Source organism: Syngnathus typhle, linkage group LG5, assembly GCF_033458585.1.
Source record: "Syngnathus typhle isolate RoL2023-S1 ecotype Sweden linkage group LG5, RoL_Styp_1.0, whole genome shotgun sequence".
Lineage (NCBI taxonomy): Eukaryota > Metazoa > Chordata > Actinopteri > Syngnathiformes > Syngnathidae > Syngnathus > Syngnathus typhle.
The window spans coordinates 6,626,749-6,640,197 of NC_083742.1; the positions used below are offsets into that span (position 1 = coordinate 6,626,749).

Genomic DNA, 13,449 nt, shown 5'->3' on the forward strand with positions numbered 1-13,449 from the left:
GGAACAGATACAGGACACTGGTTCTGACCGTGAGCCCCAACATGAGACCAGTGGGAATAGACGAGCAGGACAGGACCAACAGGCGAAGACGCAACAGTAGACACCGACAGGGGCACGGTTTAAATGCACAAGTTAACAAGAGAGAGCAGGTGACAGGAAACCCCACAACTTGCTAACTCCACACAGAAAGGCCGGAGCCAGAATCAAATCTGCAACCCCTGCACTGTGAGGTGGCGAACCAGCCTTGGCATGACCACGTAAAAGGAATTCATACCAGACATCCCAGGAATATTACATATTTCTTTTTAACAGAAATGGCCCCAAATTTTGTTCAGTTGAGATTCTTGGTGCCAAATGTGGATGGAAAATGAACGTGTATAATTCCAGTCCAGTTCAGGTATTTTTCTTGCCATTGCCATTATACTGTGCACTGTCAGATCTCATCACATAGAGTGTGCTCCTTCAAAAAGAAAACTGCCTTAATAATGGTACAGATTATAGTGTTGATGTTTACATTAATACATTAGTAAAAAGAAATGCTCACAGTATTTTTCACAAAGTGCCCGAGGAGCTTCCTGTTTGTGTTTGTAGCTTGTTTGCAATATCAAAATACTTATTTTAGTAGTCATTGAGCAGCAAAAAGTTCCCACAAAACATAGAGCAGTGTTCCACTGCTTTGTACTTATGGAACAATAAGCCCCTAAATATAATAAAAACGCTATTCCTTTTTGGGGGTCTGTTTTATGACAGAAGGCCCCTTACAACTGATTGTCCAAAAAAGCAAAACAACACAACATATCGGTATGTTAGTGTCTTACCCTAAGGTGGCAGTGTTTCCATATTAGTAATTTTGGTAGATACAATTTTGTTGGGTGCGACGCTGCAGGGCATTTGAATAAAAATACAATATGTATCATATCTGCCAAAACTGAGAGCGTTAATAGCTAACATTAAAAAATTGAAGGTTCCCAATGAACACCATCACCCAAATTATTAATCGAGAAAAAACAGTGTAGTCGGATTTTTTTATTAACACACTCAACACAGTTTATTGGAATAGGGTAAATCAAACTATCAAAATGAATAAGTTGATTCATAACAGAAAAAATGAAAGCACTTAATGGATGCTTATTTTTTCTAAACTCTAAATAATTGAAATAAAAATAAAGCATCAAATCTAAATCTAAAAAGTTTTGTTGATTATGCCGTCACCGTGTGGACATAAGTGGCAGTGTTTTTCTTAAAGTCGACCGAATTTGCATGAATGCCAGCACGCAGTGTCGTGAAAACCTGCTCTCGCTTGCCTGCAGTTGGACTGAATCACATTTCTCTTTCCAGTGGCCGTGTGAAGGGTGAATAGTGATGAGGTGATGAATTTAATTTTGGTTTCGTACCATATTCGCCTACCCCCAATATGTAGAAATTGGAGGTAATAATACAATCAAATTCTTTGATTTCATTTTGAAATTCTGAAAAAATATGTATTTTATTTAATAAAACAAATACTGTCAAAATATTGCATTATTACAGAAGTTTATTGAATAGCTTCCATAAATTACATTTTACTGGCAGCAGTGATTCAGCAAAATACCATTCCAAAAAAAATGCAATAACTGGATGCAAATTTACAGTACTATCACACTGAGATGCGGTAACAAATCCAATTTTCTACAGTAGTTTGCAACTCAAGGTAGCTTTCGGCTCACTCAGTTTCAAACTGCAACATGAATATGAAATCATATTCATGCAGCTTGAAACTCTGAGTGACGGGTGCTGCAGCATGGAGAGCAACCAAGTTGTGTGACAGGAGGAGGTGGGAACGGGTGAGCCAGTTGACAGGAGAGAGAGTGCGATCCACCTCTGTGATCACGGATCTGCTGCATTTCTCTACAATGCACCCCCCCTCCTCTATATCTCTCTGAAAACGGCACTCACCAGTGGAGCTCACTCTCTCCTCTCATCCTCTCTCCTCAGTGAGGATGTCATCCACAAATTTGATGACCCAGCAAAGCTTTCAGTCTAGCTGGTGGCTTCTGACAGAGACCCCACATGATCGGGTGTACCGGACAAGGAGGTACCGTGTTTAAGGAGCACCTGGGAAAAGATTTCAGCTGCAGCATTCCAAGTAAGTGTGCTGTTTTGCTTAAAATAGACAGCTGAAAAGAAAGATCATGTTCGTTGAATTCAGCTGCAGAGCATTGTCTTGTTTACTAACCCAGCATGCCGTATCTATTGCCTGATGGATGGAATGACTGACACCACTGTTTATTGATCACTTAGTGCTGCATCAGCCCTGTTGTTGTTGGAAGAGCGTCCTCTCCTTTTTGGTCACGACCGAGATGTGCTTCTTAGCTCACTGCTCAGCTTACTGTTGCGTGCACGTACACAGATTGCCATCACTCCCGGAGGCGGCATTTAGACTGCCTGTCAGTTGGATCTCAAATTACACCCAACAATGAGAAGACGGTAGAAGTTTTGACAGGAGGTGAGAATGGAATCTGTCTGTCACACAGCAAGATTCCAAATAAGTAATTATGTACAGTTATTCGGTTGGCTTTGCAAAGTCTGCAAAGTGACAAGCTGAAGACTGCTGTTGGAGGAAAGTATCTCTATGGTAACAGTGGGATTGCAAAGGGTAGTGGAGATCGAGCTTGCTGCGTCTCTGATGCTTATTCAGCATGATCACAAATCAGTATCTTTTCATTCTGAGTGAAGAATTTTGTGCGGGATAGTGACGTGTCGATATAACGATGAGATGTTACCGTACGTTCACGCATAGAGTTTCTGAATTTTATTTAAAACACGTTTATTTGATTGTGTATTGTTTCGATTATTCCATTCCATGTTAATGGTATGAGAGATTTACTCCTGCGAGATGAAGGAGAAAGGTAGCATGTTCTTTGATATTTTCTCCAGTGTGTATGGTAGAAACCAGCGCTTGTCCCATTTTCCATTGGATCTGCTGGGTCTTTTTTAATTATGTACTTTGAAGTGAATGCTGAATAGATAGATAGGTAGAGAGATAGGTACTTTATTGATTCCCGGGGATAAATTCAGGAATAGTGGTTCTTTTTCTCTGCAGACAATGTGCTTGGTCAGTGTAGTTATTCAAAAACTAAAAACGCGCATACACGCACGCACGCACACACACACACACACGCTCGCTCGCACACACGCACACACACATCAGTCAAGCAAACAACCATAGATTAGAAAGCTTGTAATGTAAGATAATTCATTTCTCCTGTCTTACTATTTGAGTATGCCATGGCATTAACACTGACTGGATCACATCGAATGGATATAAAAACAAGTCTATAAAAGTCTCCTCTTGCAGGTTTTTGTGATACCCATCATATGTGACGTTGGCACTCTGAGGGCATCGAATCAATCACAACTGACTGTTCCGGGTGTCTTAAATTTTTTTTTAGCTCTCCTTCGAGCAGGCTTCTCGATTCAAGCGTGATAACCTGAGTGCTGATGTGGAAAACCAACGATTAATTCTACAAGTTCGAGGCAGAACCCAGAAAAATGCAATAACTGATATCACTCTTTTGGGATACAAAACAACTACTACATGCGTTGCGGAGAGGGCTCTGCCTGGCAAAAGAAGTTGTTTGGGTCAGGGGTAGGCAACTCCAAATTAAACTCAACGAAACTCAAATGTTCGGCTCATCGGTTAGCTTGATAATGACCCTGATCATTTGGAACAAGTGTGTTAAGGAGGATAACTTTTGGATCGGAGTTGCCTACCCTCGTTTTGGGTGGATTTTATCTTTGTCAATATTCCATTAATTCAGTTATTATTGTTGTGGTTTATAAAAAGGTCAACTGTGGCTGTGATGTTTTCATCTCGAGGTGTCATAATTATTTGATCAAATGAATCAAAAACTATTCTGATAATTAATTCGTCGTTTAGGGCCACTGCCCAACTATTTAGTAAAAATGCTCAAATTTCAGCCTCTCAGAAGTAGATATTATCTGATTTATGAAATCCTCCATGATAACAGGCAAATGATCATTGATGTTCTATAAAAACAATACATTAATAAACACCTGCTTGTACTTTGGAAAACAATAATAAAAAACAATAATAATAAAAATATATTCTGATATGTTATTGACCTAAGCAAGCAGTAACTGAATCATTATCAATCTATGGCTAAAAATTAAAAAGAAGAGGGTGTGCACATTTGTCCAACCCCATTATCCGACTTGTTTTTACTTCCCTTTATTAAAAATGGAATTGTAAAGGTTAGAGGTTATGTTGGTGGTGAATAAAGTTTTGAAATGATTTATCTTGGTCTTATATAAAAAAAAACTGGCATTTGATGAGGAGTGTGTTAGATTTTTTATATCCACCTGTGGCCATAATGAGAGCATGGTAATTCGGGCGTGGTAATTGCTTTGCATATAATAAGAGTGAAAATAATGTCCGTGTCAGATCTTCCCTAACTAAAAGGTATGTGCAGAGGGCGAAGTGAAAGATCAAACTTGAGTATCCAGCAGGGGGGCTGTTTGCACAGCCTTTGGCATCCATCAGTGCAAACTACAGAGTATTCTTCAATCGACTGTTGCCTTTACAGCCCAAACAGAAACACAGGACTTGAGCCACACAGCAGAATGGGATGTAACCCTTTTCCACTTTCCTCCTCCTCGCCATCGCTGACTCACACGCCAACACATTATTCAACCCACCAAAAAGACCTCCTCATCAGCAGCTATGGTGAATGTTTTTGTTCAGTTGTTGATGGGATCTCCTAAACAAACTGAGGAACCTTTTATGTGCTGCAGTTACATCACCTGCATATACAGTCAAGTAACTATCTAGTCTTTTTGCAACAAGCCTAGACCACAGTCAAGCCCAAAATTATTTGTATTGTTAGGGTATGAATATTATTGGGCTTCAATGTATATTACCGTATTTTCCGCACTATTAGGTGCACCGGATTATAAGGCGCACCTTCAATGAATGGCCCATTTTAAAACTTTGTCTTTATATGAAGTGCACCGGATTATAAAGCGCATAGAATAAATAACTCAACGTTGCTCAAACGTTAATCCAATCACAATATAGCAACACTCGAAATAGTGAAAACAATAACAATATATCAATAACTCAACGTTACTCAAACATTAATATCACACAACACACAAAATAAACACGTAAAGCTTACTTTAATAAATTAGCCCTCATCCACGAACCCATATTGGTTGATATATAAGGCGCACCGGATTATAAGTAATAATTTATAAGTAAAATAATAATAATATGTAATAACTGTCAGCTTTTGAGAAAATTGGAGGTTTTTAGGTGCGCCTTATAGTGCGGAAAATACGGTACATAAAAACAATCAAGACAAATGGGATCTATTGGCCTTGGTCCCAGTCAAAAAGGCAAACCAAAAATCTCACGATTGTTTGAACCATCATCCATTAGCAATTAAATTTCTTTCTTCTTGGAAGTGCTATGTAATGAAAAACACATCTTAATCTATTAGTCAAAGAGGGATTGTCCTCATTATACCAAGACAACTGCATTTCAATTGCCCTTCTACAGTACATCGTTATGGGAAGAAAGTTAACCTGCTGCAGAAAAGGTTCTTTAGTGTTAGTCAAGATGTTTAGCAGTGGTGAATGTATGCTTTTCTGTTGCATATCATACATCTTTAGCACGTTTTGTGATAGTATTACTAATCACCAATTCATTCTACAAAGTGCATCTAGTCTTTTGTTTTGACACAGAGGCCACTAACTGTGATCTTCTGGACTGCATGTTGTTTATCTCCTGCTGGTCACAGACGGCGCACAGAAGACTGAACACATGCACTCAAAGAACGCGGTCAAAAACAGATACTTTGCTTTGGAACAGCCAGCAACAGCAAGGACAAATGTGTCAGTCCATATCTACAATGTCCTTGTACTTTCTCTAAGACTGAGATGAGCATGTTGCTGTTGGGAGAAGTGGGTGGAGAGCGTGTGCTTATAATATTCTGTTCATCATTCCTCTGCCTTGCTCTTAATCACGCATCCGGCTAAATATATCCAGCGGTGGTATAAAACGCTGTTTTGTCAACATGAGCAACCTATTCCTAGCCTTTCTGAGCTAAAAATAGGAACTCGTTTGTTTTGCCAACTCAATAGGGATCTCTTACAGAACACCAAGCATCACTAACCAATGTGAACAACTTCACTGATGTCATTATTTTAAAATATGTCTTAAAGCTAATAAATGAATCCATAGGAAATACTTTATTTTCTTAAATATTTTTTTAGGAGGTGTCAGTGCTGAATAGTGAATATGTTGTTTGGGACATAAATAGGCACTTCTAACATGTTTTTCAATCAGCAAATCACATACACTATCTATTGCAAAAGTGCTCAAAATCTCTCACATGGACTCTACTTTGTGCAGCACTTTGGATTTTGTCTGTGTTTCGACTGGGTCGTCCCAAAATGTTAATAATCTTTTGGTGAAGCAATTCTCTTCAAAACAATATATATGAAAATATCCTTTGAATTTGCTTAATTTGAGCATCGGTTGCATGTGATTAAAATGTGTCACTCTTGCAGAAGATGATCAACAGGCCGAATCCAAACCGTCCAATCTGGCCCACAACTGGATATTATAATTATGAGAGAAAAAACAGCATCACCTGAGACTATAAAGGGGGGGCACTTTGAAGTAGACTGACCAGTGTGAAGCTTTGGTCTCAAGCTGGTTCTCACTTGAACCAGTGTACTTGAAAAATTAGTGTACAGTTTGAGCCATAAATGACAGCAAATTCAGATTCCTTACAAATACTTTTTCATGCAAACAACAAACTGCATGTTGTCTAACTTAAATCATTAAAGCAACCCTTTTTCATTTGTTATGCATTAACCAGGGCAAGATTGGGATTTTGATGGCATGGGACCTTTAAATGAATTGTCTTGATACCAAAATAATTCTTTGGTTATGTAATGGTTAATACACCAGTGGAAGTTCAAAATGCTTTTTTGCAACAAAAAGAAGAAAAAAAAAAGAAAAAAAAAACCTTTTTGCTAAAAGATTTTATTGCTAAAATTGAATCCACTTTATTGGTGATTGGTTGGTGACAGGTTGCCAGTTTGTTTCATTTTATAAATTTATTTCAAACTCTATTTGAAATAAATAAATAAATAAATAAATAAATAAATAAATAAATAAATAAATAAATAAATAAATAAATAAATAAATAAATAAATAAATAAATATTTTTCTTGGTCTTGTCTATTCAGAATAGCCTTGCATTTTAACAGGCTTTTGTAGTCTTGGTTACTGATTGCCAGTGTTTGTTCTTTTGTGTCTCATCTTCCTCTCCATCAGAGCAGTGACAACAACTACTGGGTCTCCATAACAACCCCCCCGTTGGGACCATCTCTAAACAAAACCATCAGAACTACTGGACACATGTCACAGGTATAGTTTTTTTGCTTGATGTTTCAGAGAACAAAACTCTCCAGTTATACAAAATCTTTCTATAATAACCAGAAAAATTAATGGACCGGCCCATTTGGAAATTCCCGTTATCTGTATACTTTATGATTGTATGACTTCATAACTGTTAGCATATGGACAACCAAAACAAGTAAACAATAAAATAGTCAAAATACATACTTTTACATCTTACCACAAATGTGCTTTCCAAAGTTAGACATGGAGCTTTTGTAGGCTGAAATTTCTATTTTTGGGCAGACATAGACAACAGCGACAGAGAGCAAAACTGCCATATTTCATACACTTAAATGTAGCCGTTGCTTATTGTCCCTATAGCTAATGTAATCATTGGAATAGCTGTCTCTTATAATGTTAGTATTCTGTACTTATCAACCTGTAGGAGCCAAAATCATTAAATGCTCCACGTTTCAATCAAAATGCATGAAATTTAAATCTCATGGTAGATTATTTGGGTGTCCTTTTCTTATTTTCAGGTTGAGCAGGAAATCTTACTTGTTCAAAGGAAGATGTCTGACCTTGAGTCAGTACTGCAGCAGAAGGACATTGAGTTGAAGGCCTCAGAGACTCAAAGGACTATCCTTGAACAGGACCTGGCCACCTACATTACGGAATGCAGTGTATGTAGATAAAATGTCACTGTATAAACTCTCTCTGCATCAGTGTACATGTCCAGTAGTTTTTGATAATGAGTGTAGGTCAACATCTATTGATTTTGTTTACATCTATAAGTCCATCTTCATCAGTGTGTTTCACTTTCAGAGTCTAAAGCGTAGTTTGGAACAAGCTCGAATGGAGGTGACACAGGAGGATGACAAAGCATTACAGCTCCTCCATGACATCCGTGAGCAGAGTAACAAGCTTCAGGAAATCAAAGAACAGGTCAGATATTATCCAGTCAATGTTTATACTATTGTGGGTTTTAAATGAAGTCCAGTGCAGAAGCATTTAGAGGTTTTAGGAATTGACCTTTAGAAGCACCTTCTCAGTACATTTGAACTAAAAATAAAGACTGCAAATTAAGATTTCGCAATACCATTTTAGAGTTATGTACAGCCATTTTATGCAGATTAACTCCATTTCCAGGGAATTATTTAGAAAATGCGCCTATGGTTGTCAGACGTCTGGAGTTCACAGAGACCAAATTCTGAATTTTATCTGCAGGCATCTTAAATTGCTGCTGATTTGTGGGTCATTATTGTCCAATGATTTTGGATCCAGGCAAGACGACCGAATTGATATGATTCTTGAAACAGAACATTAACTCAAATTAACTGACTGCAGTACTTTTTTCAAGATAAGTATTTATGCTCAGTGTGCAAATCATTAGAACATTACTGTGTGATACGCATTAATATTCATGAGGCTTTTAATTATCAAAATTAAATGTCTTCAGTACGTGTCATGTACGTTGTCAGGTTTATGTATCTACGGATGAGAGCAGAAATTTAGTTGTCACACTGACAATATAAGGGTATAATAAAATCCCTACTTTTTTAAGGGTCAACAGTTTTAGAAATAGCAGCCTTTTTTCATCCAGCTCGACAGCACTGCACCGAATACATTGTGCAGCGGTTGCCATGGTGATGAGAGCCCTATACCGACGAGTGAAGAGAGCTCTGATGCAGTGGGCAGGCCGGTCGTGATGAGATGCTGGGTTTTAGTTCATACTTTTTCAGAAACATAATTTTCAACCACTTCTTCATCCGTAAATCAGCCAAGATATTCAGATTTGACTGACAAAGTGTGTCTCACATTTAATCGGTTGTGCTGTGCATATACCACTGCACCACATTCAAGTGAAGCTTTGTCAGTATTAGCAACATTTGCATTTTTTTATATTACTGTTGACACATTTACCTGGAGTCGTGTCATGGTTACAAATGACACATTTTTAGAATTTGTGGACGATCAAAAGATGCTAATATACCGAATACCATGTCTAACCAACACTGTTGAATATAAAAGTCAAGTATCACTTCTCATACTAATGTCAAAATTTAAATTGGAAGTTAACCCCCAAATTTTCTTTGTAATAATATGTTCTGTGCAGCCCAACTAGTCGGAACAGAGTGCTCTGATTAATGATTTGTCTGTGGAATATGAATTAAAGAGGCAAACTCCACCAGTTTTTATCCAGCTCAGGGGGCCGCCATTTTGCCTCTTGCTGTCGACTAAAAATGACATCACAGTTGTCAGGTCACAACCAATCACGGCCCATCGTTTCTCTGCGGCTGAGCCGTAATTGGTTGTGACCTGAGACCTGGCAACTGCGATGTCATTTTCAGTCGACAGTAAGTCGCAAGATGGCCGCCCCCGAGATGGAAATTCCACAAACATACGTATATTACTTAGAATGCCGTGTTTATACTAATGGGGGCATACACCATATTATCCATCCATTCATTTCCCGAACCGCTTCAACTAAACTTAAATGTCTTCCTAATCATTAAAGAAGTAATATCTTTGCCAGTTCAAGAGAAGAAGAGAAGATGTGAGCAAAAGTTACTGACTCCTAAACTGCAAGTAATCTAAAAAGTACTCCACACGGTGGTGTCATATCATCAGCAAAACTGTGACTGAATAAAATGGGATGTTAGAACAAACCCTCTTTAAACAAATAATAATTTGTATTCAAACATATGACTCAACCTTTCTGTTCACTCAAGTGCTACTTTGCATCGTGTACCCATTAGGGACTCTTAGACTGCAATTCACACCTGCTAAATTCAGCGTCTCATCTTGAAAAGCAGCTGTATCCCACGCATGTCATTTGACAGCAGTGCTTGGCATTGTCATGCAAAATCCATGCAGTATTGCATCAACAAATAGTGAGGATAGATTTATTGCAAAAAAAAAAAATGCAGTATTCACTGAAGCCACTAATATCTGTAACATGAAAGACAGACATTGTTTTATTCTAAGTTTAGCAGGTCCATCATGTGTGAATAGATTTGTTTTTATTGTAATTGTACGCGCAAGTGTAGTTTGTCAAATACCGTTACTTAAGATGCAGTAACAGAAGGAAGTGTGAAGACAGAAAGACAACAAGTATCCCCAAATATAAGCTGCCTGCAAAATCTTCAACAATATCCTTGAAACTAGCAATAATATTTGTTTCTCTCCTCAACTTTATTCGCAATTGTATCATCTGCGGTTGCCAGCTTCATTCGCTCTATTCTCTGTTGAGCCTCTGAGTCAGGAGATGCTACTTTTTATTAGTGGGATGATTGTAAAAATGTGCCACGTAACCTGATAAGGAGAATGCGCTACTCGTAATTAGATCAAGGCTGTGACCAATCACTTTTGAACAGACATGTGAGTTAAGTGACTATGGCGCTTCCTATTTACCCCCCGACATTACTTTCTACCAAAATGTTTGGCATAAACAGCCTTGAATTGAAGGATTTCTACTGACTGCAAAATGGCTGAATGATTACTTCCCCCCTGCCTATTCAGTCAGAATGTAGCGTGCAGCATCACTTATGTATGTATCTGCTAACATAAATGATGCAGAAGTGTCTAACAAGAACTTTTACTTCCAGCTGGATTCAGGTCAAACAACACTGGGACAACCAGTAATCTATTTTCCAATTCTATTTCACGTTACATAAGTATAACTGTGAATTTTGTGACATTTTATAAGTAGTAACCAAACTGGACCACTATAAAATAGTGGACAGGCTACTGAGTATAATTATCTTATATTTGGACATCTCAATTTTTTCTGGACATCTTTAAACACTTGCTATTTTTGACACTTATTTGGTTTTGATCCAGGAATATCATGCCCAGTTGGAGGAGATGCGAGTTTCCATCCGACAACTGGAGGAGGACCTGTCCGCTGCTCGTCGTCGTAGCGACCTGTACGAGGCAGAGTTGAAGGATTCTCGACAGAACAGTGAGGAATTGAAGAGGAAGGCAGGAGACTATCAGCATCGATTACAGAAGGTGTTTCATTCTCAGTTTGGACCTTTCATGTTCGAAGAGTTGGGTTGAGAAAAATGTTGCTATGACTTACCTAATTCCAATGGTAGTCTTTTTTTTGTTTTTTTACAAGAAGCTCACTGACTCTTATATATGTCTTTTTTTTCAACAGGCCAAAGAGCAAGGAAAAGCAGAGGCAGATGAGCTAATCACCAAGTTGGAAAAGGTATTTTCCCAAGCCTATTTACAGCACAAGACTAGTTTTGGAAGAAAGTCAGAAAATCTGCTTATTGCTCACTGTGATTTTGTTTTTAGACTAATTTGGAGCAGCAGGCAAAGCTCCATGATCTTCAAGAGAAGCTTGCCAAGGTAGAAATGTTTTATTTGGAAATGAAGAATTCATGCACTGTAAACAAAAGAAAAAAAACTGATGAGTTTATAACTGTCGTAACTGACTCCATTCTTTCTCAGGTTTTCCCCTAAAATGTGTCCTTTATGTCAGATTCTGAACATTTTTGCAATCAGAAAGCTCTCCCGTTGCTCATTTCTCAACCAGAATCAATATCTTATGCTGTGTTATACCTGCTCTAATTCAATCAGTTATGAACCAATATAGAAAATGAGCAACCTGTATATTCTCTGTGCTCACAAGTGTCACAAGGAATCAGTGTCTCAAATGGTTTGAGCGGTTTGTTTGAGGGCAGTGTTCGCTGTAAAATGCACAGAAAATGCCCAGTCATTCTGGGAGATATTATTCCACATGCATAAGAAGGAGAGGTGCAGATTCTGCCATCAACTTGAAGCTGTAATTTATGCATCTTTATGAAAGCGCTGCACTCTGACTGGAGCAAGCCTAAAATATGGCCGTACCGTGAGAAATATTTCTGTTAGTTCCCATCTTTTGTAGACTTTTGTATGGGGGAATGTGTAAAAGGAAAGTTGCAGTCCGGGTGTCTATAAAAAGGACTTCCAAGTGAACAGGAGAACATGACCTTCTGTCCCTAGATACCACAGAGAAATAGCCAACCATCATAAACCACGTTTAGTGTTATCTTATCATTGCCCTCGTGCTGCTTCCTGTACTCTGAGTGACACCTTGCTATATGTTAGCATAGCAAACACATAGCATGTTCGCATTTAGGCTATTCTCTTTTAAAATAGCACCTGACCACAGGGTAGAATGAACTTGTGGATCCAGCATGAGTGCTTATATGCTCAGGTTGTTATCAGGTACTGTTATTTTTGTTGTTGTAATGTTAGTATGGCAACGGTAACATTTTCACAACAGTTGTTCAAAATTGGACCATTGTAAGATTTTACTTTTTGTTGACACCAAATTCAAAAGCCCAACTCATAATACATTCTCCATAAATGTGTGTTTCGGACTTGTGAAAGTTAGCAGGCCCTTTCAAAATGTTCATGATATTTTTTCTCGTTATCATGTGAAACGTGCAATGATTTTTTTGTGCTCAAAGTACTCTATTTACCATAAGGAAACAAAATTAATTGACATTGAGCATTAATTCCTAGGCATTAAAATCCAGTTCAGAAGCTGCAGACCATCTCCATAGCATGAAAATGGCCAAAGAACGTATGGAACGAGAGCTAGAGCGGCTACAGAATAAGGAGGAGTCCAATGACAGTCTCCGAAGACGTCTCCGTGAGACTGAGGTACACAAACAAACAAACAAACAAACAAACAAACAAACAAACAAACAAACAAACAAACAAACAAGTTTAGTTTGAACTGTTCATTTAAAGCAGGCTGGTATAGTGATTTTGTACAAATAAGGATGCACCCAAACTGCAAAGACTGCTCCAACCATTGTGCCAATATGTGAAATGATGTTCGCATTTGTGTGGGTGTATACAGGATGGTAGAAAGACACTTGAGAACCAAGTGAAAAGACTTGAGATTGTTGAGCGCCGCGAGACCAAAATGAAGGATGACATCCAGAGCAAGGGCCAGCAGATTCAGCAGATGGCAGATAAAATTCTGGTAACTCATCTTTTATGTCTAAAATAATCATAGGAGGTGTGAGATT

At 38.2% G+C, this 13,449-nt stretch overlaps 1 protein-coding gene across 1 annotated transcript in view; it reads left to right on the top strand.

Moving 5' to 3' along the window:
- The first annotated feature begins 1,849 nt into the window (after window positions 1–1,849).
- The window catches only part of LOC133153878 (citron rho-interacting kinase), a 31,742-nt gene continuing 20,142 nt past the window's right edge, over window positions 1,850–13,449 (top strand). Inside the window, exons 1-9 of the mRNA XM_061278102.1 lie at window positions 1,850–2,125; window positions 7,349–7,441; window positions 7,954–8,097; window positions 8,240–8,359; window positions 11,258–11,428; window positions 11,577–11,630; window positions 11,720–11,773; window positions 12,935–13,075; window positions 13,278–13,403. Of these exons, the coding sequence (XP_061134086.1) occupies window positions 7,433–7,441; window positions 7,954–8,097; window positions 8,240–8,359; window positions 11,258–11,428; window positions 11,577–11,630; window positions 11,720–11,773; window positions 12,935–13,075; window positions 13,278–13,403 (819 nt within the window). The 5' untranslated portion in view covers window positions 1,850–2,125; window positions 7,349–7,432. The remainder of the gene's footprint in view (window positions 2,126–7,348; window positions 7,442–7,953; window positions 8,098–8,239; window positions 8,360–11,257; window positions 11,429–11,576; window positions 11,631–11,719; window positions 11,774–12,934; window positions 13,076–13,277; window positions 13,404–13,449) is intronic.